At 45.1% G+C, this 27,044-nt stretch overlaps 1 protein-coding gene across 1 annotated transcript in view; it reads left to right on the forward strand.

Moving 5' to 3' along the window:
* The window catches only part of FAM198A (family with sequence similarity 198, member A), a 79,925-nt gene extending 52,881 nt beyond the window's left edge, over positions 1-27,044 (forward strand). The window contains exons 2-5 of the mRNA XM_011950973.1: positions 117-1,394; positions 22,880-23,002; positions 24,774-24,877; positions 25,518-27,044. Coding sequence (XP_011806363.1) covers positions 117-1,394; positions 22,880-23,002; positions 24,774-24,877; positions 25,518-25,728 — 1,716 coding nt within the window. The 3' untranslated portion in view covers positions 25,729-27,044. The remainder of the gene's footprint in view (positions 1-116; positions 1,395-22,879; positions 23,003-24,773; positions 24,878-25,517) is intronic.

Here is a 27,044-nt window from a genome sequence, read left to right on the forward strand (position 1 = left end):
GCTCTTCTCAGTCTCTCATGAACTGGGCATCTCCTTTGCTTACCATCCCCATTGTTTTGTGGGTTGAGCTGATATATTTCCCAGGTCTCAAGTTTTTTTTCTACCCTGTCTCCCAGGCGTCTTGGCTCTGGAGAAGGCTGCGTGGCAAGAGGCGGCCAGTGATAGCGTTCTGCCTCTTGATGACCCTCTCTGCGATGGCTGTCACCCGCTTTCCCCCACAGCGTCCATCTGCCGGCCTAGACCCTGGTCCCGTGGAGCCTCAGGGTGTAACTGGCACCCCTGCAACCCGTATCCGGCAGGCTTTGAGCTCCAGTCAGAGGCAGCGGGCAAGAAACATGGGCTTCTGGAGAGGCCGTGCTTTGCCCAGGAACTCCATCTTGGTCTGTGCTGAGGAGCAAGGCCATAGAGCAAGAGTGGACAGAAGCAGGGAGTCCCCAGGAGGGGACCTCAGGCATCCAGGGAGGGTCAGGAGGGACATTACTTTGTCAGGGCATCCAAGACTCAGTACTCAGCATGTTGTGCTCCTGAGGGAGGATGAGGTCGGAGATCCAGGAGCCAAAGACCTGGGTCACCCCCAGCATGGCAGTGAGACACAGAGTGAGATGGTTGCCCTGGTCGGTCCACTCGCAGGGAGCGATGTGGCAGCTTTACGGGCTTGGAGAGCTACTGCTGGGCTGACATTCTGGCCCCATACAACAGAAGGCAGGGATCTGCTGGCAGCTGAGAACAGAGCCTTGACTGGTGGGCGACAAGCAGAGAATCCCACCTTGGCCTCAGGGGCTCATCAGTGGCCTGGCTCTGTTGAGAAGCTGCAAGGGTCAGTATGGTGTGACGCTGAGACGCTGTTGAGCAGCTCGAGGACTGGTGGGCAGGCTCCCCCATGGCTGACAGACCACGACGTGCAGATGCTCCGGCTGTTGGCGCAGGGGGAGGTGGGGAGCAAAGCCAGGGTCCCTGCCCATGGGCAGGTGCTACAGGTTGGCTTCTCCGCTGAGGGTGCCCTTCAGGGCATGTCCTCTCCCAGGCTCAGCCAACTCTGCTCCCAGGGGCTCTGTGGCCTGATCAAAAGGCCTGGGGACCTGCCTGAAGTCCTGTCCTTCCACGTAGATCGCGTGCTGGGGCTGCGCCGGAGCCTACCTGCTGTGGCCCGCCGCTTCCACAGCCCCCTCCTGCCCTACCGCTACACAGACGGTAGAGCGAGGCCTGTCATCTGGTGGGCGCCCGATGTGCAGCACCTGAGTGACCCGGATGAGGATCAGAATTCTCTGGCCTTGGGCTGGCTGCAGTACCAGGCCATGCTGGCACACGGCTGCAGCTGGCCAGGCCAGGCCCCATGCCTGGGCATCCACCATACCGAGTGGGCACGCCTGGCACTCTTCGACTTCCTGTTGCAGGTAGGTAGGGTTGGGCAGTGGGGGTAGAGAGCTGCAGAGGTAGGGGGTTCCGGGTGGAGAGGCCTGAATTGCCCACCTGAGGTTGGATGGTGACTCTCCCCCAGGTCCTGGTTTTTTGACCACCAAGCACCTGTTTTTGTAATTTTTCTTCCTCTATTTATTTATCCAGTGGTTACCAGAGCCAGCTCATCAGCTCACAAGAGCTGATGGCTAAAATTTTCAGGAATTTTGTACCTAGTTGTGAAACACAGGCATTATGAAAAAAATGAGTTGTAGAAACAATAATAAGTTATATTAGCAACAAAGGTAATAACTACTCAGAATGCATTATTTCCTAAGGATTTTCCTATCATCTGTGCTTTTGCAGCTTCGTGTCTATGAAATAAATGCTGGCTAACGGTGTGCCACTGCACATCTCTCAACAACTCCACATTTGCTCATGTTGGTAGCTTGAAATCCATCAGGGTGTGAATATCTGTTTACACCATGGAAAGCAGCAAATGCTACAAATCAGGACTCCCCTTTACTCCTGGAGAGCTGATTGTTCAACATTTACCAGCACACTACTGTTCATAACTTTACATCTTTGACTCAACAAGGATTCAAGATGGTCGTATAATTTTTTAAAAAGTGAGAGAGGGAGAGACGGAGATAGTGATGGAGAGAATGGGAGAGGGAGAGAGAAAGGGAGGATGCTTGGGCACTGAAGAATGAGAAGGAACTGTGCTTGCTGAGGCCCCTGACCTGTCAGGAGTTAACCCTGGAGTTGCTGGATCGAGGGGTAGTGTGGGAATCCCAGGGAAGGGGTTGGACTGTCAGGGTACACGGGCTGACTGGGGGACTACAGGCACCAGCTATTTACTAACTGGTCTGTTAACAACCAGTGTGGCTGTTCTGGTGCCCATGAGCTGGATGTCCACCATAGATATCCATGTGGGGAAACATGGCCAGACAGTAACAAAGACAAAAAACAGATAAAGCTCAGTGAGGGTGGATGTGTGCACCAAATGCACATGGAGTCAGCCCCCATTTCTATAGAGACCCCTGTTGAAGAAAAGGGTCCTCAATGTCAGCCCTTAGGGTTACATGCAGAGGTGAGTGGACCAATATGTGGTGTTTTCATTCACACGGGTTTGGGTTTCTATTTTAGAAAATTCTTAGACAATATGTAATACTTCAGAGATTTACCATAAAAATCCAGCTTCTCTTGAAAAATTGGATGGTTTAGTAATACTGATCCTTCATTCCCATATAGCAGGAAGCAGCTTGAGCTGAGCATCTGCTGCCCCCTTTGGAGGCTGCCGTACTCTCCTTTTGGCCACAGGCTCTACCTCTTTATTGTCCAACACTCACCTACTGTCCTCCTGGCCTCTTGAATGTTACGCCAGTCTGCCTACAGATAAGTCTGTTTCCAGTCATGAGACTAGCTGATCTCCTGACCTCCTCCCAGCTCCTCCAATCTATGTCCCCGTTGCTACTTTGTGGAAGGAGGAGCTATGGACCCTGATGGTGAAGAGCATGGGCCCTGGCATCAGACCGACATGGGTTTGAACCCCCACCCCCAGGCCACTTCCCACTGTGTACTCCTGGGCAGATTACCTAACCTTTCTCAGCTCTACTTTTCTCACCCCAAAATGGGGTTGTGCACCCCAATCTCATCCCCTTGAGCCTGACCATTTAGTACCTGGTATACTCCTGGTTGCTGGCACCTGCATCTGCAGGCTTGCTCTGCTTGCTGCACTGGAAGTGCTGGGGAATGAGCACACTCCAAGTAGTGTGGCCAACCATGCAGGTTGGGAAGGAGGGGTTTCCCAGATCGTAGATCATAGGACTTTCAGGGCTGAAGCTGGGACAGTCGTGAGCAAACAAGGAAGGTTGGTCATGCTGTCTCCAGGAGCAGCCTCCAGCTGTAACTGAGGAGAGTAGCTGTACACCTACAGATGCCCTGTATGCATATTCTACACACCTCTCAGTTAATCTAGCCGGATTGGAGCCCAGTTATTCACAGTGGTAACTGCTGACTCTTTTCCCCACTCTACTTGTGTTTCTTGGAGTTAGCTCACAAGTAAACTGCTCTCAGTTGAATCCTGGTCTGTCCTCTGGGGATCCCAGCCTTCGTCAGATAATAACATTGATCACGCATAGTTTCTGGATGCAAGGTCATTCATGTAATGTACTTAGTACAGTGCCTGGCTGATGGTACACACTCAATAATAAGCAGGTACCATCCCAATTTACGGGAATTTACTCATCCACTCTTCATGGCAACCTATGAGTGAGATACTATATTTAATCCTATTTTAAAGTTGAGAAATTGAGGCCCAGAGAAGTTAGGTTACTTGCCCAAGGTGGCAGCTGGTGGGCTGAGCAGCAGCCTGGATGGGCTGACTCTAGAGCTCAGTCTCTGAACCACAGTCACTGTTCAGCTGTCCATGAACGAGGGCAGGAAAAGGGGATGTTTGCAGGGGTGTCCTGGGGCCTTGATCTCTGAGGTACAGCTCCTTGCAAAGCCCCAGTCCAGCTGATGTGCTCGCAGCTGCTCTCTGCTCCACACAGAGCCCCTCTGTTCACCTCTCAGGGTTGCAGTGTGGGACTCTTCCTCAGCTGCCAAGCCCTGCTGTGGGGACAAGTCTCTGTAGCCAAAACACACACAGGTTGGTTGTATGGGCAGACATGACTCGGCTGGACTCGTGCCACTTCTTCCCTGGTTTGCTGAATGCTAGTCCAGTCAAACACCCCCTGTCTGGCTAATGCCACCTTCCTAGAAACCACTGACACGTCAGAGAGATGCAGGGCTATAGAATGTGGGTTTTCCTGCCCAGGAACCTTCTGATGAGGGGCTGGGTATAAATTGCATTCAGCCCACTCTGGGGTAGGTTTTATCCTGTATAAACCCTTGCTTTTCTGTGTACATCTCCACATCCCATTTACTTAGGCACAAAACGCAAGCACTGCACACATACACATCTCTTATACACCCTATAAAGCCTACCTATGTTTCACAAATCCCATATAACACTCTGTATTATTAGGGATTGCTGAAATAACACTGTGTATGTAACAAACCTCCAAAACTCAATGGCTTACAATGCCAGCTCTTTATTCTTGCTCCAGGATCCGTGGGTCAGTTGGGTTCAACTGAGCTGAGCTGCAAGCTGTGGGTTGGGTTCAGGTCTGCTCTCATTCTGGGGGCCAAGGCTGAAAACAAATTCACACAAAGATCATTTTATTGTGGCTAGGTTTATCATAGTTTTATAACCTTCTGTGCCAAACCTTGACACCTCAAAATATCTAGCAGAGACAAATATAAAACCCAGTCAAAAGGGTATGCTGACAATCCCAAAGCCACTCCTATTTTTATTTTACCAAAATCTCAGGGCCAGTTTGTTTATTAAAAATTTATTTAAGTCACACAGACTTGAAAAACACTTGGACTTACTTATGAGCGTTCTTGTATTTATAAACCAATTTGGTAGATACAATGTATAATATGTGTAAATACATCTAAACATGCATACACACACACACACACACACACACACACACAAAGATCCAATAGTTTTTTTGATATTTGTTTTGATTTGTTTTGTGTTTTGAGACAGTGTCTCACTCTGTTGCCCAGGCTAGAATGTGGTGGCGTGATCACAGCTCACTGCAGCCTTGACCTCCTGCACTCAATTGATCCACTCACCTCAGTCTCTTCAGTGACTGGGACTACAGGTGTGTACCACCATGCCCGGCTAATTTTTAAATATTTTTGTGGAGACAGAGTTTTGCCATGTTGCCCAGGCTGGTTTTGAACTCTTGGGCTCAAGCAATCTGCCTGCCGTGGCTTCTTCAAGTGCTGGGATTATAGGCATGAGCCACCACATCCAGCAAGATCCAATAGCTTGTATGTCAGAATTCTAGCCATGAGATAGCAACACAAACTCACTGTTTTATGAACATGTTCACATGGCTAAACTTTGCTTGCTCCAATAGGTAACATAATCAACGCTGCAAACCAAAATTTTGGGTAAAGCAGTTTCTATGGCAGCTTGTTTTTTTTAAAGGCCACCCCTGCCCCCGACTCCAGAGAACACTGGGCCAAGCAGCACCACGGAACATCACGTACTAATGAGATCAGATGAGATCGGGCACATTCAGGGTGCTATGGCTGTAGACTTTCCCTGGCTTCATCAGCCTACAACACATTCAGACCAACCCTGAAGAGTGCACCCAAGCGGGATGCACTCTGGGATCAAACTTTGACCTCCCATGACTGTGTTGACACACACACACACACACACACAGAGTCACTAAAACACAATTCAACTGCTGCAACAAGCAACAAGCCCTAAGAGTTTCCAAACTGAAACAATCAGGATGTTTTCCTCTCTCAGTCAGTTGGGTTTGTTCAACATGCAAATGGATATTCCTTCAGCTCCCAAATTGGGAGGAGCCAATCCTGCTGTCTGGTACCCACAAAGCCACTCACTTGTCTGGATGCACATGTCAAATCTCAAAGGCTTCCTAGACAATCAGGAATGCAGTTGGGGCCAGCGGTGACGAGGCCAGAGAGAGAGCCCAAAGCCAACCACTGGGCCACATGTAGTCAAATGTAGTCAGACAGCAGCTTCAGAGGCTTCTGAATCTCTCCCAACCTGTGGCAGCTGACCCACAAGCAAGGTGTTTCTGGTCAGAACCAAACTTTGTTACTGAACACCAGGGTTTCAGTTTAGGTCCCATTGCTTGCCTCACAGAAAGTCAATCATTGAGACAAGTGTTGCCAGGGAAGAAGGCTTTATTATTTTACCAGCAATGCTAGCCAGAGAGACAGAGCACCAAATCTCAAATCCATCCTTCCTCCCTGACCAAAGTTAAGAGTTTATATAGCCAGGAAGGAAAACAACAGGCGCAAGGAAGAGGAGTTGGTTAACAGGCAGCAGGTGGTCTAGCGTCTTTGTAACCAGTGGGGGAAAACAGGAATTAGGGGTATGGAAGAGGAGCCGGTCGACAGGCGGCAGGTACATTTTATTGTACAAATGTACGTTTCTTAAGCTTCAGTTCTATGGGCATCCAGCTGGTTGGAAAATTGGGCCAGTTTCGAATATGAAAGACTATTACTCCAGTGATTAGTTTACTAATCAGTTATAGGAGATTATCCTGGGTGGGTCTGACCTAATCTTTAAGGAAGGTGAAGCACCAGAGAGTCTTCTGCTGGCCTCAAGGAAAAAAGTAAACAGCCATGTTAGGAACTGCCTATGGGGAGAGGAGACATCTAGAAGGACTGTAGCAACCCTGAGGACCTCAGTCCTCCGACTGCAAGCAATGGTGTCAGCTGGCAACCTGAATAGCTGAAGAGAGGACCCTGAGCTAGAGTGAGATCTAACCCTGGTCCACACCTTGACTGTAGCCTGGGGAAACCCTGAGCTGAGAACCTAGCAAAAATGTATAGGCTCCTCACCCACAGAATCTGTGAAATCATAGATATGTTCTTTTAAGCCACTGAGCGCATGGTAATTTCTTACATGGCAATAGAAAACTAACACGTGAGGCAAGAGAGGTTTCCAAGGTGCAGAAAATTAAGAGCATGCTCACTCTTGGGTACTGACCCTGCGATTGCACAACACTGAAAGTGAGTACCTCAAACCAGGCAGCGATTCAGGGCAGACCTCCTTATGCTGCTTCAGTGGAAGAAGCGGCCAAAGAACCTAAGTCAAAATCTGGGGAATCGAAGTCCTCTGTCTTCAGAAGGGTCCCTGGCTAAAAATGGAGTGATGGCTGAGGAGAAGCCGACTCCCAAGATGAACGGGACCCCAGGTGATGCCAGGGCCCCCAGCCACTCTGAAAGTGTCTTGAATAATGACTCTAAAACGTGCAATACAAATCGTCATTTAAATGCCCTAAGTACAGACAGCCCTTGTGGCAGAGAAGCTGCTCTGGAGGCAGCTGTCTTAAATAAAGAAGAGTAAATGTATTTTTTATAGAGGGTGAAGGATGCTGGAAGGTAAGGATTTAGGAATATCTGGAGAGAAAGAACCTGCAGTTATGTACATTTTGTCCTTTCTGTAAGAGAGAAATGAGGACTTTGGAAATTCAGATCCCTCTTTAATATCAGAGATTTAAACATTACATTTAAAATTTTAACCAGTTATAGTCAAAATGCTATAATAAAACAAAAAAGAGAAAGAAAATGAAGAGCATTTGACTCCCACTCTTAAAATGAGGTACACATAAAGTTTAATAAACTGGTTATGACAAAAGCCTATAGTTGTGTTTCTTGAAGTATAAAGGAAACAAATTTGGCAGTCTTGAAGTATATATAGTTTAAAATATAATTTTTAGTATTTGGCACCATATGTATGCCATTATATTTGATTTTGCATTGCTGTTTCACAATGAAGCTTTCTTTAAGGTTTGATTTTTATGATTATGAAAGAAATAAGGCACAACCACAGTTTTTCTTTCTTAAATTTAATCACTGTTGATGTGGTTCTTTTGTGTTAAAAAAAAAGTACAACTATCAAAACTAAAAAATTGTAGAGTAATATTGCTGTTCTGCTGATTTTAAATATACAATACATCATACATACTTATGAGCAAGTTAAATGGAGATAAAGTTGAAATAGAAGATGCAAATGACCTTTCAAAATCAACACAATGTGTTCTGAAACTTTTCGTGACTCACACCATGCATCTGTGATCAATGAACTATGTGGTTTTGAATCGGATGTAGACCTTTAGTACTACTACTTGAGCTAAACTTCTGCATGGTTCATAATTTTTGAAGTGTGTAGTTAATATTATGCATGTTATCGTCCTTTCTTCCATTCTTATCAGTATGTGCCCATTTGCAAAACAAAAATGCTAATAATAGTAATAGTCCTAGAAAAGATGTTAACTTTGTTTAGTCGTTGACTGATCTTGCGCTAACCTTGCAATTTTATGATTATTGACCTCTGTTGCATTTATTCTAAAGCCCCCCCAAAATTATCTAGCCATTTCAAACATCAGTATTACACTGGTGTATTCACTGCTGTATGCACTATTTTTCTTCGTTGCCGTTTTATGCTTTCATATTAGCAAATATGAAATTCTGTGGAAAAAAACTCTTTGATCTTTAAAAAAACACACACACACACACCCCATTCTGTAGCAGGAAACAAATTGCTTGTTCTTGAGAACTTTCCCATTGAGAATTTAGTAGAAGCAGGTATATTCCTATCATTTTGATGTTTTTGTTAATGTTTCCAAACAATGTACTTTGAAATCAGAATCACTTCTTATCATTTTCGTGTACTTCTGATGCTCTTCATCACATTAGTGATGAGAAATGAGGTGTAATCCCCAACCCCTGCCCACAAGAACTAAGTAGGATCTTACTGTAAGTTGAAGGGAGTTTGGCCCTGACTCATGGATTGTGCAAGAATGAACTGCTGTTGGGTTTGATTGACTGTTGATGGATTGTGGTGTGGTGTATCTGAAGGCTATTGAATGCAACTTACAATGCTTAATAAAAATCTTTATTCTTTTAGTATATATATAAAAAAAAAAGTGAGTACCTCTTTTGATTTTTTTTTTTTTTGGCCTCAATCTTAGTCCTGCTTCTGTTTAAAAGCCTTTTAAAAGACAAAAATACTATCCATATTCTTTGCCCCATTTTCTTTTCTTTTTTGAAACATCTATTTTTCTTGCTACCAGCACAATCTGCCACCAGGTAGGTTATTTATTTATTTATTTATTTTTTTGAGATGGAGTCTGACTCTGTCACCCAGGCTGGAGTACAATGGCGCAATCTTGGCTCATTGCAAACTCCGCCTCCCAGGTTCAAGTGATTCTCCTGCCGCAGCCTCCCGAGTAGCTGTGATTACAGGCGCCCACCACCATATCTGGCTAATTTTTGTATTTTTAGTAGAGATGGGGTTTTGCCATTTTGGGCAGGCTGGTCTTGAACTCCTGACCACAGGTGATCTGCCCGCTTCAGCCTCCCAAAGTGCTGGAATTACAGGCGTGAGCCACTGTGCCCAGCCTAGGTAGGTTTTATTTCTTTATTTTTAAAACTTTTATTTTAAGTTCAGGGGTACATGTGCAGGTTTGTTATGTGGGTAAATTGTGTGTTGTGGGTGTTTAGTGTACAGATGATTTTGTCACCCAGGTAATAAGCATAGTACTCGAGAGGTAGTTTTTCGATCCTCTCCCTCCACCTTCAAGTAGGCCCCTGTGACTGACTGTTGTTCCCTTCTTTGTGCGGCCCCTGTGATTCCTTTCTTTGTGTCCACGTGTACTCAATGTTTAGCTCCCACTTATAAGTGAGAACATGTGGTATTTGGTTTTCTGTTCCTGAGTTAGTTTGCTTAGCATTATGGGCTCCAGCTCCATCCGTGTTCTTTGCCCCACTTTCTGCTGGGTTGTTGGTCTTTTTCTTAATGATTTTAAGAACTTTTTACAGATTAAGGAACTTAGCCCTTTGTTTTCCGTTGTAGTATATAATATTTCCCTTAGATTAATTGTCATTAAGCTTTGTTTGTAGTTTTTTTGCAGTTGTAGAAAGTTTTAAAAATGTACATTGTTAAAATGACCAGGCTTTTCTCTGATTTCTAGGTTCATGTGCTATATTTTAAAAGGCTATTCTCGTTTCAGGGTTATTTTTTAAATTCTCTCATGTTTTTGATATATCTCTGATCCATCTGGAAGTTATTTTGGAGTAAGGGATAAGGTATAAAACAACTATTTTTTTTTTTTCAGATGGCAACCCAAATGTCCCAGTGACATTTGTTGAATAATCAATCTTTCCCTCAACTTGAAAGGCTACCTTTACCCATAGAGCCAATTTCCATATGTATATAGGTCTATTTCTGGACTCTTTTCTGTTCCAGGAAAGGGTCTATTTATATGCCAGAGTCACACTGTTTGAATTACTGAGCTTTATATTTTATGTTAATAACTAGTAGGACTTGGTCCTTCTCACTGCTCTTTTTTAGAATTTTTTTTATATTCTTGTGTACTTTTTTGCTTGTTACTTCCTTCCCCTTCCCAGATCTTTTTGGGATTTTCTTGAAATCAAGTCAAGTTTTTCTGGATTAATATAGAGAGCGTTTACATCCTGAAATATAGTCACTCTAGCCGAGAACAGGTTATGCCTCTCCATCTGTTCATGTTCCTCAGAAACATTTTGATGTTTTCTTCAGCTGGGTCTTCACTTTCAGGTTGGGTTATTCCTGGGCATTTTGTCTTCTTGTGGCTATTGGAAATAGGGTCTTTTCTTTCATTACATGTTCTGGCTGGTAGCTCTTTGTCCATATTTAAGCGATTTCTTCTGCATATTAATTTTGCCACCATCCACCTTCTGACTTCATCTTGTTTTTAATGTTTGCTCAGTTTATCCTCTTGGGCTTCCCCTGCATACCATCATTTCATCTGTAACAAATGGGATTCTATCTTTTCATTTCCTCTTCTTACTCTTACCTCATTACATTTACTGGTGTCACAGAGCAACGGTAAATATTAATGGAATGATGGACATGACATGTTTCTTACAGATTTGGGACAATTTCTAGTGTTTCACCATTAAACAGCATGCTGGCTTTTGACCAAAGATGTGATGAACTATTCATTATTCCTGCTTTATTAAGAGTTTTTCAGGCCAGGTGCAGTGTCTCACGCCTGTAATCCCAGGACTTCCCATCCTGAAGGCCCCAGGCCTGTGACTCTTCCCATTCTGGGGAAGCGTCTCTGTGCTGGGGGCATGGGCCACCAGGGACAGCAGGTTGCTCTTCTGGTCTCTATCAGACCCAGATCAGGCACTGCTTGAGGAACCCGTCTTGGCCCCAGAGACGTGACATGTTTCTTAAAGATTTGGAACAATTTCTAGTGTTTCACCATTAAACACTACGCTGGCTTTTGACTGAAGATATGAGGAATTCTTCATTATTGCTACTTTAATAAGAGTTTTCAGGCCATGTGCAGTGGCTCACGACTGTAATTCCAGTTTGAGTGGGCCAGGTGGGAGGATTGCTTGAGCCCAGGAACTCAAGACAAGCCTGGGCAACATAGGGAGACCTTGTCTCTAAAAAAAAAATTAAAAATTAAAAATTAGTCAAGCATGGTGGCATGCACCTGTAGTTACAGCTACTCAGGAGACTGAGGGGGAAGGATCTCTTGGGCTTAGGAGGTGGCAGTTGCAGTGAGCTATAATCACACCACTGCACTCCAGCCTGGGTGACAGAGCCAGACCCTGTCTCAAAAGAAAACAAAAACAAAAAAAAGAGTTTCATTGTCAGGAATGGATGTGTAATTTTATCAAATGCCTTTTGGGTATCGTGGAAGAGGTCACCATATTTTCCCCCCTAATTATTGAAGTGGGGACATTTTGTGACAGTGTTCCAATGGTGATTCATCTTAGCTTTCTTGGTCAGAACCTACTTTGCTGTGGTGGATTCATCTTTTAACAGCTGCTGGGTTTTGTGTTGATGTTTAAAATTTAGGAGGCTCCACAGATGTCTTTTTAGATAAGCCGTAGTCCTTCTCAATCCAGCTCCTCAAAGCCCATCAGCTGGTCTATTCACTGGCTTCCAAAGATGGTGCTGAGACTTCTGGCCTCGGGGTTTGGGCAGATGAAGCAGTCTAGATGTTCCCTCCCTGGAGCTTCCAGGGAAGATGCCATGTATGTGGAAAGGCAAGGAGCACAGCAAGGTGAGTCCTTAGAGGAGAGTAAGAGTCAGTGCCGAGTAACTCCCTCCTCTTCCACACTCTGACCTTCCCAAAGCCTCACCAAATTCTTCAACAGCCAGCCAGCCAGTGTGGGAGCAGCCTGCCACCCTCCTTGGAGAGAGGTTTTAGGGTATGGGAAGGGGAGTTGGCTCTCCTCCTGCCTCCAACTATGCTGCAACTCTCTGATCCCCAGGCAGTGAGCCTGCCTAGCCAGCAGCCACCCTTTCCACCATGAAGGTCCCAGGCCTGTGACTGCTCCCAGTTTGGGAAAGCATCTCTGCACTGGGGGCATGGGACAGCAGGGACAGCAGATGGCTCTTCTGGACCCTACCAGACCCAGATCAGGCAGTGCTTGAGGAACCTGAGTCTTGGCCCCAGAGCCTTCACTCTGTAACTTCCCACCCCCACAGCTGGACCTGGTATCCCTCCTTGGCAGACTGCAGTATCTTGTCCCATCCAGATGTCCTGTTTGGGAGGTCACAGAGACAATGACCCTACTATATCCTTCATGTTGGCAGCCAGTCATGCACTTCGATTTGTTCTTGCATCCAAAAACCTTCAACTAAGTCTCTGGTTATGACAAACATGTTCTGGGGGCTGGATCACATTACTCAGCATCTGTGACTCATTATTCAGCCTCATCTTTGAAATGGGAACAATAACAGTATCTATCTCTTGGCTGCTAGCAGGGGTCAAATGACTTGTGATAGGTAAAGCACTAAGGATAATTCCTGGCACAGAGTAAGGGCATTACAATGGCTTAACTAAAATTAAACAAAAACTTCTGTCCACACGATTATGTAACACTGCCAGAAAACCCAAACTCTAAAGGTTTATCATTTTTTCTTGGTATCTCTTCATTTTTTCAAAAAGGGGAAAAAATCAAATCTTGAAGGAATATGGGAATGAAAGTCAAGTTTGGTCTTGTTTGGCTGCTAGTCTTCTACTGTTTAAACCTAATTTCTCTTCTGTAGAAAAAACCAACCAGACAGCACTGCAGAATAATCAAACTGGCAAGTGTGCCAGCCAAGCCCTCACGGTGAAACATTCAAATGGGTGTAGATTCTGGGAAGCCAGCACTGCACGCATCATATGGGCCAGTATTTCTTGTAGCTTCCTCTGGAAATAAATGCTGCTGCAAGTTTAAATCTGCATAGAATGGCCTTGAGACGGGAGCAGGGAGGGTTTGGTGGGAGCAAGGTGGTTTGGCTGGCCACGCAGCTGGTGTGAAGCAAAATCCAGAGCAGTTATTGCACTTCAGGCTTGCTAGAGCTGTCCTGACATTTGCTCTCCTGGCCCAAGGTAATTCAGCTGGTGGATTTCTGTCTCACAGATATGTCCATGCTCCAAACACCAGACTTGTGCATGGAAGAGATACTAGACCGTCATAACTTCCTTTATGTCAGACTCTGGTTCTCAGGCCTGTAGTGCTGGGTGAGTGGGGGGTGAGGCCAGTGCTTTTTAGGAGAGAACCACTGACCTGTCCCCTCCAGGGCCAGAGACTTCTGGGAACTCTCCATAACATCTGCCTCCTGCATTACATCCTGTGTGATCCTCAACATGGCCCCATGGGAGTATCACCTCCCCATTTTGTTGATGAAAAAACTGAGGCACAGCAAATGAGTAATTTCCTGAATTCACACAGCCAGGACATAGTGGAGGCAGTATTCATCCCCAAATTCATCTGAACTTCAAACTGGAGGTCACAAACTAAACCATGGCCCACAATGTCACCAAATTTACTCCTCACCTGTTTGTAGAATGGTTTAGAATGATTTTAGCACTTTTAAGTGGTTAAAAAAATTGAAAGAATAATATTGTGGGACATCTAAATTTATATGAAATTCAATTTCAGTGCACATAAGGTTTTATCTGTGTTCCAATATGTTGGTAGAAGAGCTGAGGCAGGACTGGCTTGTCTGTCATAATATAAAAGAGTCTTGGAAGATGTCCTGGGTCCAGGGTCTAAAACCCCTCATGGCCTTTGGAACACCAAGCACTGTACCAAAGGGTGGAAGGGGAAGGGGTGATCACACCCAACATGAGGCCATGGGGGCTACAGAGTCTGGTGGAGTCAAAGGAATGAGAAAAGACAAGTTAAGAAGGCATAAGGTGGGTCCAGGGGGCCAACACTGGTATGGAGGCTGCAAAGGCCCTGAGCTCTGGGAGCCCACTATTTATTGGTGATCAAACAAAGAAGCAGGTGGTGAAGACATTGAGGATGTAAACAGGTGAGGGCGTGAGGATGTTGGGGTAGAAATGTAGCGGTGCATCAAGAGTAGCTGTGATGGTTTAGCATTTTCTTTGACACATATAGAATATACTGTGCTGCTTGAGATATGGAGAGCATGTTTACGAGCCTGGGAGAGCAACCAACAAGTCTGTGCATACTGCAGAGGCTACGAGGAGTTTTATGCCCTGAGCCCTGGATTCCATCCAAGTCATGAGGGGTTTTATGCCCTGGGCTTAGGTTTGTGGTGTGGCAGGGTAGACTTCCACCCTTTGGCATAGAGCTTGGTGTTCCAAAGGCCACGAGGGGTTTTAGACCCTGGACCCCGGACATCTTCCAAGACTCTTTCATATTATGACAGACAAGCCAGTCCTGCCTCAGCTCTTCTACCAACATATTGGAATATAGCCATGCCTATTTGTTTATATATTATCTGTAACATATAAGATATGCACTACAGTGGCAGACATAAGTAGTTATGACAGAGACTGTATGGCTTCCAATGCCTAAAATATTTACTCTCTGGTCCTTTATAGAGAAGTTTTCTGATCTCTGCAGTAAACCACTGTGTTGGTAGCCTCTGGTGACTCTTGCAAAGGATGGGGTGCATGTGAAAGCATGGAGTAGACTCATATATGGGTGGTGATGTGGTTTGACTGTGTCCCTACCCAAAATCTCATCTTGGATTGTAATCCCCATAATCCCCACATGTCCAGGAAGAGACCAGGTGGAGGTAACTGAATCATGGCAGTGGTTTCCTCAATGCTGTTCTTGTGATAGTGAGTTCTCATGAGATCTGATGGTTTTATAAGTGCCTGGTAGTTCCTCCTGCGTTCATTCTCCTTCCTGCCACCTTGTGAAGAAGGTTTCTTGCTTTCCCTTCACCTTCTGCCATAATTGTAAATTTCCTGAGGCCTCCTCAGACATGCAGACCAGTGAGTCAATTAAATCTCTTTCCTTTATAAATTACTCAGTCTTGGGCAGTTGTTTATAGCAGTATGAAAATGGACTAATACAGTAAATTGGTACCACAAAGAGTGAGGTGCTGCTATAAAGGTACCTAAAAATGTGGAAGTGACTTTGGAACTGGGAAACAGGCAGAAGTTGGAACAGTTTGGAGGGCTCAGAAGAAGACAGGGAGATGTGGGAAAGTTTGGAACTTCCTAGAAACTTGTTGAATGACTTTGAACAAAATGCTGATAGTGATATGGACAATGAAGTCCAGGCTGAAGTGGACTCAGATGGAGATGAGAACTTGCTGGGAACTGGAATAAAGGTGATTCTTGCTATGCTTTAGCAAAGAAACTGGCGGCATTTTGCCCCTGCCCTGGAGATGTGTGGAACTTTGAACTTGAGAGAGATGATTTAAGGTATCTGGCAGAAGAAATTTCTAAGCAGCAAAGCATTCAAGATGTGACCTGGATACTCTTAGAAGCATTCAGTTTTTTGCATTCACAGAGATGGTTTGGAATTGGAACTTATGATTGAGATGGAATCAGAGCATAAAAGTTTGGAAAATTTGCAGCCTGATGATGTGGTAGAAATGAAAAACTCATTTTCTGGGGAGAAATTCAAGCTGGCTGCAGAAATTTGCATAAGTAACGAGGAGCCAAATGTCAATGCCAAGATAATGGAGAAAATGTTTCCAAGGCATGTCAGAGGTCTTCACAGCAGCCCTCCCATCACAGGTCCAAAGGCCTGGGAGGAGGAAATGGTTGTGTGGGCCGGGTCTAGTGCCTTGCTGCTTTGTGTGGTCTTAGGACTTGGTGCCCTCCATCCCAGCTGCACCAAAAGGGGCCAAGGTACAGCTCAGGCCGTTGTTTCAGAGGGTACAAGCCCCAAGCCTTATTGGCTTCCACATGGTGCTGTGCCTGTGGCTACACAGAAGACAAGACTTGAGCTTTGGGAACATTCACCTGTATTTCAGAGGATGTATGGAAACACCTAGATGTCCAGGCAGAAGTCTGCTGAAGGGGTGGAACCCTCATGGAGAACCTCTGCTAGAGCAGTGTGGAAGGGAAATGTGGAGTCAGAGTCCCCACACGGAGTCCCCAGTGGGGCACTGCCTCATGGAGCTGTGAGAAGAGGTCCACCGTCCTCCAGATCCCAGAATGGTAGATACACTGACAGCTTGCACTGTTGCACTTGGAAAAGCTGCAGACACTCAATGCCAGCCAGTGAAAGCAGTCGGGAGGGGTCTCTACCCTACAGGGCCAGAGCTGCCCAAGACTGGGAGACCATCTCTTGCATCAGCATGAGAACAGACTAATACAGGTGGTATGATACTAGCTTTAGTGACTTAAAATGAACGGGAAGGCTGTGAGGTCTCTGGTGGTATGCTGCAGGGCTCTCTAACCCTGTCCTAGCCAACATTTTTATTAGTAACCTGAATGAGGACATCTGGGCTGTAGGGGACCCAACCAGTCTCTTGTAGTCCTTCCTCACAGAGCCCTGATTTGATTCACCTTCCACCTATTCCTAGATTCAGGGGCAATGGGTTCAAGGATCAGTGCATTAACATCTTCCACTGAGTGCTATTGGTCCAAGAATGTGTGCCTCTTAATTTGGCTGAAGGGAAGGCCTTCTATTCCATGGTTGTTGAGGGGAGAGATTCCTCCTCTCTCTCCCCTTCTCTCATACTCTTTTTCTTTCTCTCCTGCTGGACAGGAACAAGGAAACATATTCCCACAGCAACTACCTGCAGGCATCCTAAGACAACACTGGGATGCTGTTAACATTGTGGGTGGTATGTGGAGGGCAGAAAGTAACCCAAGTCCTTATCATGACAATATAGAGCTGCTAAATCCACCCAGCCTGCCTTTCCTCAAGACTTCCTTCTGTAGATAATCTCAATCTTCCTTATGGTTTAAGCCATTTTGAGTCAGGTTTTCTGTTACTTGTGGTTGAAAACACTCCCATTGGTATAGTAGCTTACTGGTCTGGCTGGCACATAACCTAAAATTGGCAGGGGAAGGAAAAGCAAATGAATGTGACAACAAAACCATCCAAAAAATATTCAATGGGTTGCAATGAAAGATTAAAGGAGGAAATAGAATAGTGTTAAATGCAAAGTCTTCTACTGAGGGCCTGTGAGTCAGTGGTATAAATGCAGGTTAATGAAGCCCTGGCTGAATGGACTTATATGAGACAGAGACTTGCTAATTTTGGACATGCAAAATAGGTGTCAACAATATGATGAGATTGGCAAAGATGCGAATCTAGTCTTAGCATCTGGAATCAGGGAGGCAATGTTTCTGTGCTACTCTATAACTTGATTCTCAGCTGTTGTGTCCAGTGCTAGGTACTAAAGTATGACAAGAATATTGACCAACAAGAGCTTGGACATGTGACAGCAATAGAGACTGTGATGGGTTTCTATCTAGGTTTGAGTTCCCCAAAAAGAGACTCTGACTTGAATTTGAATAGAGCAATTTATTTGGGAGGTGGTCCTAGGAAACCTGGTGAGCAAATGGGGAAGTGAAACAGGGAAGGAAGAAAAGCTAATGAAGGGTACAGTAAAGAGCAGGCTGCCACCATGAGCAAGTGAGGCTGAACCCAGATGAGGGCCCTTGACAGACTTTGTAGAACACTGCTGTCAGGTATCATTCCCCTGGGAGATGAGGGGCTATGATATTTGTACACTAACTGCCATAAGTCATTGGTTGAAGCTTGCTCCTGGGAGCATTGATTTTCCAGCACTTTCAGCCTACTGTGTGGGTGGGTTAAGCCTGTTATGGGCAAGAGTACCTCTACATATGGGCACTGTATGGTTGGGACCTTCCGTAGGTGAGCCCTAGGCTGATGGGTGGGGGCCATCTTTTGATCTACCATAGTTTGATAGAAATATCTACCATAGTTTCAGAACCCAAGTGTGTTTTAACCTGGAAGAAGGAAAATTCAGGGGGTGCATCACTTGAAGGGAGTTTGATTCCAAGCAACAGAGACTAACTCTGGTTAACATAAGCAAGGAAAGAATCTGTATTTGGTAAGATATTAAGGGCTTCAAGGAATGGAAGAAAAAGGCCTGGGAAGCCTGAAGAGTCAGGGGAAGGATGGAGGGTATATGGTTAGAGGAGCTTGGACCCCATCTTCACTTCATGGCTGGATGTGCAGGATACTTGGATTGATGATGCCATCAGACTGTATCTAGCAGGGAAGATTGGTTCTCTTATAGGAAAACCAGGAACTCTAATGAGCAGTGTGCATGCCAACATATTTAGAGGGAAATTTCTAATGTCTGCAACTTACTTTGAAATGCATAAAAAATAAGAAACAAGATAATTTAATGGATGGATATAGAGATGTATCTATGGTTAGATATGTCATAAAATAAGTAAAATATTCATGGTAGAATTTTGGTGATGGGTATGTGAGTATTCACCATAAAATTATTTCAAATTTGCTGTATGTTTGAAATTTTTCATAATAGGGTATTAGAGGAAAGAAGGAAAATCGGGTATTGGTTACCCAAAGTTCAGGAGGCCAAAGCAGTAAAGAGGGTCCTCCTCAGGCAGTCTTGCTAATTGGCTCACTGCATAAACAGGGCTGTGGTTCTTTGCCAAGTTGGACCAATCTTCTGGGCTTTGTGCATTGGCCTCTGTGCATAAACTTGCTTTTTTACTAGAATCAGTGGATATATTTAATCCATTTGCTCTACTGCTACTAATGTGGCCTCACAGAAATGCCCTCAGCCTGTCTAGACCTGAGGTGTGATTTCTCCGTTTTCAACTGTATAAAACAGAGAAAATAATGTTTGGGGACAGTACTTGGGACTATTGAATGCTGTCTCATTTCTCAACATCTGGTTTTGTGAGATTGGTTGGTAACTAGGACTATAGTTATATTCTTGTTGGTTGCACTGGGATTACCATTAACATCTTGATTTATAACAATCTAGGTCAGATTACCAGCAATTTAATAACGTAAAAAGACTTTCTTTCTATATAAATCTGTTCCCCTCCCACTTTTATGCTATTCTTGTCACAAATTACATCTTTATACATTTTCTGCCCATCAGCATAGATTATAATTATTGCTTTAAGCAGTTGTTTTTTAAAATCAGAGAGGAAAAAAGAAGTCCAGACCAAAAACAATACATTTATACTGTCTTTTATGTTTATCTATATAGTTATCTTGAACAGAGCTTTTTAGTTCTTGATATTAATTCAAGTTACTACTTAGTATCCTTTCATTCATCCTGAAGGCCCCCTTTTAGTATTTCTTGTAGAACAAGCCTGCTGACAGTAAATTCTGTTTTTGTTGTTCTGTTAATGTCTTCATTTATCCTTAATTTTTGAAGGATAGTTTTGCTGTAGATAAAATTCTTGGTTGACTGACTCTCTTTTTTTTTAATTTAATTTCAACACTTTGAATATTACTCCTCTGCCTTTTGGCCTCCATGGTTTTTGATAAATCTGATACCAAACCACTCTTTGAAATAATCCTTTTTATGTGATGAGTGACTTCTCTCTTGCTGCTTTTAGGATTCTCTCTCTGTCTTTGGCTTTTGACAGTTTTATTCTAGGTATAGGTCTCTTTCAGTTTATATTAATGATGGAGTTCACTGGACCTCTTGGATGTGTAGATCAATGTTTTTCACCAAATTTGGGGAGGTTTTGGACATTAATTCTAATATTATTTTCACATCCTCCTCCCTTCCTTTTAAAACTCCTCTTATATATATGTTGGTACACTTGATGGTGTTACATGGATCTCCGAGGCACTGTTTATTTTTCTTCATTTTTTTCTTCTTATTCCTCATACTTGATAATCTTAGTTGACCTATCTTCAAGTTTTCTGATTTATTCTTCTGCCTGCTCATAACTGCTGTTTGATACTCTCAGTGAATTTTTAAAAGCCATAGTACTTTTCAACTCCATAATTTATATTTGGTTTCTCTTTATAATTTCTATCTCATTATTCATGTAGTCTTTATGGTGAGGTATCATTCTCATACTTTACTTCTCTAGGCCTGATTTCCTTTAGTTCTTTGAACATATGTAAAATAGCTAATTTAAATTTTTTCTGCAACATCTGGGCTTCCTCAGGAACAATTTTGATTGATTGCCTTTTTTCATGCATATTGGCCATACTTTGTTTCTTTGAGTGTCTCATATTTTTTGTTGAAAAATGAGTATTTAAATAATATAAGGTGGCCACTCTGAAAATCAGATTCTTCTTTTCCCCAGGATTTTTGTTGTTGCTATTTGTTGTAGTTTTTTTCATTTGTAGTTATTTTCTTTGTTATTTGCTTATTTTATTTTTATGAACAAATTCTATATTCATCTGTATTCTTTATTGTATATGGCCACTGAAATTTCTGCTCAGTTAGTTCAGTGATCAACTGATGATCGAGCAGATTTTCATGAATTTCTGGAGCCAGTAAGTCTCCTAGTGTTTGCCAAAGGGTCTGTATGTGTGTGTGTGTTGAGGCATCTCCAACACATATGTATGCAGTTGATAAATCTGCTTTTGCCTTCACTCATGCTTGTACAGTCTCAAGGTCAACCAGAGGTGAGAGCTTAGGGTCTTTTCAGTTTTTTCCTGAACATGTGCACAGTCCTACACATGTGTATGTGGCCTTCCAGATTTCCAGGAACATATTGGAGCTTTTCACAGCCCCTTGGACATTTCATTTCTTATCTCTTCCTTTTTAAGCTTTTTGGTTAATCTATTGTTTGTCCCAACTGTTATCCATTGTCTCAGACAGCCATGCTGTTGAAACATTTGCCAGTAAATGTTTTCAACACATGTCCTCTACCCGTCCAGGAGAAGGCTTTTAGTACCGGGCAACCAAAAAAAACCATGCCTTTTAGTAGAGTTTACCGGGGAATCACCAGACAGTTCAGATAATGACAATTTTCTTGAAATGAGGTCTGCTCTGCTCCCTTCATACTGAGTTTCCAGGTTCCCAGGCTGATGTCTTCCTCTCCAGTGGTGGTCCTAGGCTTTCTAGCAAAGATTCAGACTAGCCATTCTGCAAAGATGGGATCAGAGTGTCCAATCTAGGTCTTCCCCACAGCAGGCTCTTTCAGGAACTTAGTATATTTTGCAGCCTGAGAGTTAGTTACCTATGTGATTCATTGTCCTGATTGGTAGATCCCAGAGGTCCTCAAGGCCTCCCCACTGACTTTCATCACCACCTGAGAGATTTAAGAAAACAACTAAAACCCCTGGTCCCATAACCTGTGGGGTTTGGAGCCCTTCCTAGGATTTGGATGTAGTGGATGGACTCCTTCTGTCTGATGTGCCATGAGCACTACCTTGACTTGCCCTACACCAAACCTGAACTCAAAGCTCAGCATCCACCAAACATTTCACAAGGGCGGCAGCTTCACTGCAGGATGGAGAACTTATGGGAGGGTACATCTCACAGCCCCAGCCTTCTGCTGCTTTCTGCTTCCCTTCACCTTCTCTATTCCTCTGTCCTCCCCCTTCCACAGCAAGAAACTAACTTTTCTTCTTGTCCCATGCAAAGCAAGTCCTCCCACACCCAGACCTCCTGTAATTTCACCTTCCACCCTAAGCACTCATCAAGGTATTGCATCAAACCAAGTTTCCTTTGTAAAAGGGAAATAGAATGAGTTTTCCCAGGCTTGCACATCCTGTGTGTGATGGTGATTCCCTGCTGCTCAGCCGCCCTCACTTCATCTTTCATCCACTCCCTAGCATCTCCCAAGCCTTCTCCAGACCAACTCCTCACTTCAACTATTCTCCCTTTCCTGTCTTTCTCCCCACAGCAAGCCCTCCCCTAACCATCCTCAGAGGACTCTACCACTTCTGCTTGTATGCCTCTCCATCCTCAATCTCTTTGTCCTAGATACTTACAGCAGATACTATCCTCATGTAGGTCAGAGCTGGGGCAGACCACGATTCTTCCTACTGCCGACTTGCAGGCTGTGACTTTCCTTCTGAAGAAAGCATCCTGGAAGCAAGTGAGTGGGAAGCGTGATTCTAGGAATCCTCTGATCCACTCTAAAATGCTGTGGGTGTCATCTGTATGTATCTATTCAGGGGAAGGGTGGCAAAGCTCCTCAGAACTGACCGCACACCACATTGAGGATGCCCTCCTCTTTCCCCAGCTTGATTCAGGCCTGCTGCAGGGTGAAAGAGCTGTCCAGTTGGAGCTGTTGAGATGATCATTAAAGGACTTGCACCTCTAAAGAAAGGAGGAATCCTTGATGTAGCATTTGCTGCTTAAAGAAAAAATAGAGTGATGTGGAATTCCCTGGGTAGACAGGCAGACGGTCAGCATTTGGAGCCCCAGTGGTTCCAGGCTAGAGCTCAAGAGCAACAGTGTAGGTCAAGCTGTGGGCACTGGGTGAAAATCCACAGTGGCCTGAGGCATGAGCAAACAGCTCCTGCTGTGCAGAGTGAGCTGACCAGAGGAGGAAAGCGGAAGCCCCATTTAGTAATGACCATTACAGAGAACCACTGAAGGTCACCCCTGGTGTGGCGCCAGCGTCATGTAGGAAACAGTAGGTCAGGTGGCCTCCGTGCTGTGCCTGGTGGAGGCAGGCCCCCTGCCCTGCCTGACCCTACCAAAGGCTGGGTGTCTCCACAGGTCCACGACCGCTTGGATCGCTACTGTTGTGGCTTCGACCCTGAGCCCTCAGACCCCTGTGTAGAAGAGAGGCTCCGAGAGAAATGTCGGAACCCGGCCGAGCTGCGGCTGGTCCACATCCTGGTACGTCTCCACACCATCCCCTTGTCACCCCAGAACCAGGTCTTCCTGTGTCCTTCAGAAGATGCTAACAAGTTTCAAAGATCATTTGATGCTGGGGTTTCCCAGTCTTGTTCTTTTCAGCAAAACCAGTTGTTTGGATATTTCCAGGAGTCTGCAATATATAAACTGACAAAATGGAGCTTTAAGAATGTGCCTGAGGAGGAGTGTGGCGTGAGGGCTGGAGCTCCGTTTTCACTGTCTCCACTGCCCCTAAGAGACTCCAGAGAACAACTAGGGCTCCTGGAAGTAGAGTTTGAGAATGGTGTGTCTAGTCAACATCCTCGTTGTGCCAGTAAATGAGGAATTGCAGTCTGGAGGGAAAGGAATCTCCAAGGCCATATGGTAGCAGCATTAGGGCATGAACCCAAGACCCCAGTGGCTCACAGGCTGCTGCTGCTCCTGTCAAAACTAGAGTCCAGGGTAGGAAGCAATGTGCTGTGGCCATCGGAGAGGGCAGAATAACCACTTCTTCTGCATAAGAAGCAAGGTGCTTCCCCTAGGGAAGGGCTTCTCTATCTTCTCCTGCAGTGAGGCATAGTGTCCCCACAGCCTCCCTTTCCTCTTGGAGGGTAGCTGTCAGCATGGTGTCCAGGGATGGGCTTCAGAGAGGCCACATCACCTGGAGGCCAGGATTGCTTAGTGGGGGTGCTGGCAATTCTCCTCCTCTACCCCCAGAGCCATCTCTCCTTTTCCCTTGTCAAAGGTAAATATCCACAGGAGAGACAAAGCTTTAATAGCCGTTGTTTACCCCTGGTGAGCAGGCATTTCACAGATCTTTTAAGACAGCAGTTTCTAGAGGGAAGAGCCACCCAGCTTTGAGCAAAAAGTGATCCTGACATGTGGAGTGGGGTGAGAAAGGAGAAGAGGCAGAGAGAAGGGAAGCTGGGATCCTGGAAACAGAAGTTCATAGCTTAAGCCTAGGCCACTGGAGAGGATTGTGGGAAATGCCCATGGGCTTTTGGAGGCTATGTGGGAAAGGAGTGCGTGCATGGGAGTGGGGACCAGAAGAGATGGTCTCCCATTCACAACCACACCATATTCTTTAAGGTACTAAAGAATTCTCTGGTGCTGATTTTGGTTTTCAAAATGTTTAGGAGCTGCTAAACTCTTCCATAGAAACAGAGTGTGATCACTGCTTTTTGAGGATAAAGGACACCTCTGTGTGCTCTCAGTGATGCTAAGGGGGATGCCCAGGTGCATAGGCACAGGTGGCACAAAGGGGTGACTGAGTGTGTACACATGTGAGCAGCACATGTGTGATGCCTCTCACAGTGATGGCCCTGAGGAGCAGGCTACCTTGGCACCTGCCGATTCCCACCTGTGCTCCTCACCCCTTCAGCCACCAAAACAGGATCGGTCCTTTGGCCTTGCAATTTAGCAGATGGTGCTCTGCCTTAGCCCTATGGGTCCAGGTTTGAAACAGCCCAGCTACTTACTAACTGTGATTCTGTGCAAATTGCTTAATTTAAGGTGCCACCATTTCTGTAAAATAGGGCTAACACTAGTGCCCACTTCCTAAGGTTACTGGGAGAATTAACTGACAGGATGCCTGGAAGCACTTAGCACAGTGCCCAGCATAGAGTAAGTGCTCAGCTGTGAGGACTGTTTGTTAGCATGGACTGTGGGACTGACAGCTCAGGGCTCTCAGCCCCTTAATCTTGACCAAGTCCATAGGTGTCAGCCGTAGTTGCACCCTTACCCACCTCTGTCTCTGTCCACCCTCTTCCCTGAGGTCCGGAGCAGCAATCCATCTCACCTGGTCTACATCGATAACGCTGGCAACCTTCAGCACCCTGAGGACAAGCTGAACTTTCGGCTGCTGGAGGGCATAGATGGGTGAGAGTCAAAAGGGTTGGGTGGAAGTTCACGGGACTGAGACCTGATGGCCTTGCTGCAAACCTTGGGACCTTGAACTGTGGCCCTGAGAAGCCCACGGTCCATCAGACAAGCTGTTGGATCAGAACTTTAGGTGGTGGTGGGGAGCCCTGGGAAAGCTGAGAGGGGACACAGTTGGCAGGGCCTACCCCAATATCCAGAGGGCCTCCTGTGCCTGCAGAATACTAGCTGCATTGCTGGGGTGTGGAGAGGCTAGTCCTTCCCTTGTTCTGGGTGGGAGCGCTAGGCTGAAGAGTCTACCCCTCCCTGCTCACTCTTGGCAGGCAGCTCTGCCTTCCCAGGATTCTTTCTGGCCCTGCATTTGCCAAATGGAGCCTGGGATAGCAGAATTTGTTCACCTGGCTTCTCTGTAGGATGGGACCCATCTGAAAGGTCTATCCCCTGTCTTCACAGCAGAGCTAGGCAAAGGGTCCTCTGCTAATGAGATAGCAGGTGCAGGCCTGGGGAGTTTGCAGGGTGACTTCGCCAGAGTTCCTCAACTATGCAAGCTCTGGCCATCTGACTTCACCTGTTATTGAAATTCTCTGAGATCACTGTTGCTTTTTCTTTCTGTTATGGGGTTCTGGGGCCTTCGCTCCAGGTTTCCTGAGTCTGCCGTGAAGGTTCTCGCATCAGGGTGTCTACAGAATATGCTGCTTAAGTCGCTGCAGATGGACCCCGTGTTCTGGGAAAGCCAAGGCGGGGCCCAGGGGCTGAAGCAGGTCCTCCAGACCCTGGAGCGGCGAGGACAGGTGCTGCTGGGACACGTCCGAAAGCACAACCTCACACTCTTCAGGGACGAGGACCCGTGAGCCTCACACCAGCCCCGAGTCAATGAGCATCCATCCTGATGGCCACATTTTCTTGGGCTCACTCATCTTGAGGACAAATGGGAAAAGCCAGAAGCCAGAGGGGCACAAGGATGTCATGGGATATTTCACCTGCCCGGGATGGTGGAGGTAGCATGGGGTTTTCAATCTCAATGCATCCCTTTCTGCTTTCTCGGCTCTGGCTATTTATTCCCTTGCACCAATAAATACACTAAAAAATGTTCTGGAGATGCTCAAGATACTGTAAAAATGTGTGATGCATGTGCATATGCAGAGCTGGAGAACTTTGTGTGTGTGTAGAGGTGTGTAGGTGTGGGTGGCATCTGTGCATGCCTGCATGCAATACATGAGACAAACCCAATAAAGGTAAAATCTTCATAGAACTGCACTTGCCGCCAAGAGTTGCTCTGGCTGAAAGTAGACTCAGGTCTAATAAATGGCACATAATGTGTTTGTCTTTATAGACTTTAACTTTTCAATTATTACTCAGTTATGTTTTTTGGTTTAAAAAATTATAAAAGTCTAAAAGTAATACATGCTCAGTAAAAACAAGTTCATAAATAATAGAAGCATATGACAAAAAGCATAAGTTCCACAAACTCTCTAGCAGTGTGTATGTGTGTGTGTGTTATTTATGGTCACACTACTTGCAAATTAAAAAATAAAAGTGCGGTCATGCTTTGTTTGTCAACTCACTGTATTTTTACTTTATTAACTATATTCTGTATCAGCCATCTGATTTGACCCAATCTTTATTGGTGACTGCATGAAATTCCAAGGCAGGGATGTGGCATATTTTCTTTAGCTGGTCCCATAATCATGAACATTTAAGTAGCTCCAATTTTTCATCAATTACAGACATTGCTGCCTTGAACATGACTGCGTGGCGTGCAAGTATTTCTGCGAGCCAGATTTCCGTAAGGGATTTCTGGGGCAAAGGGTACGGGCATTCAGTATTCTGAAAGAAACTGCCAAATTGCTGTCCGAAATGGTGGGGTCAATTTACATTTCTCCCAAGAGGGTAGGAGACTGATTATTTTTCTACACCCTCACCAACACTTGACATTCTCAGATTTTTGGTTTTTAGGAGGAAAACCTGTTTAAAAACTGTGTTTCCTTAATCATGAATGAAATCATCTTTCCACTTATTTGCCAGACATTTGTATTTTCTTTTCTGCATTGTCCTTTTCTTTTAAGATGCTTGCCCTTTGCTTGTTAATTTGTTGGAAATCTTTGACTCTAATGAGTGTAATCAATCTTTTCTCTGTTGACTTGGTGTAAATGTTTTCTTCCAGCCT

The sequence above is a fragment of the Colobus angolensis genome, unplaced genomic scaffold, assembly GCF_000951035.1.
Source record: "Colobus angolensis palliatus isolate OR3802 unplaced genomic scaffold, Cang.pa_1.0 Scaffold311, whole genome shotgun sequence".
In the NCBI taxonomy this organism is placed as follows: domain Eukaryota; kingdom Metazoa; phylum Chordata; class Mammalia; order Primates; family Cercopithecidae; genus Colobus; species Colobus angolensis.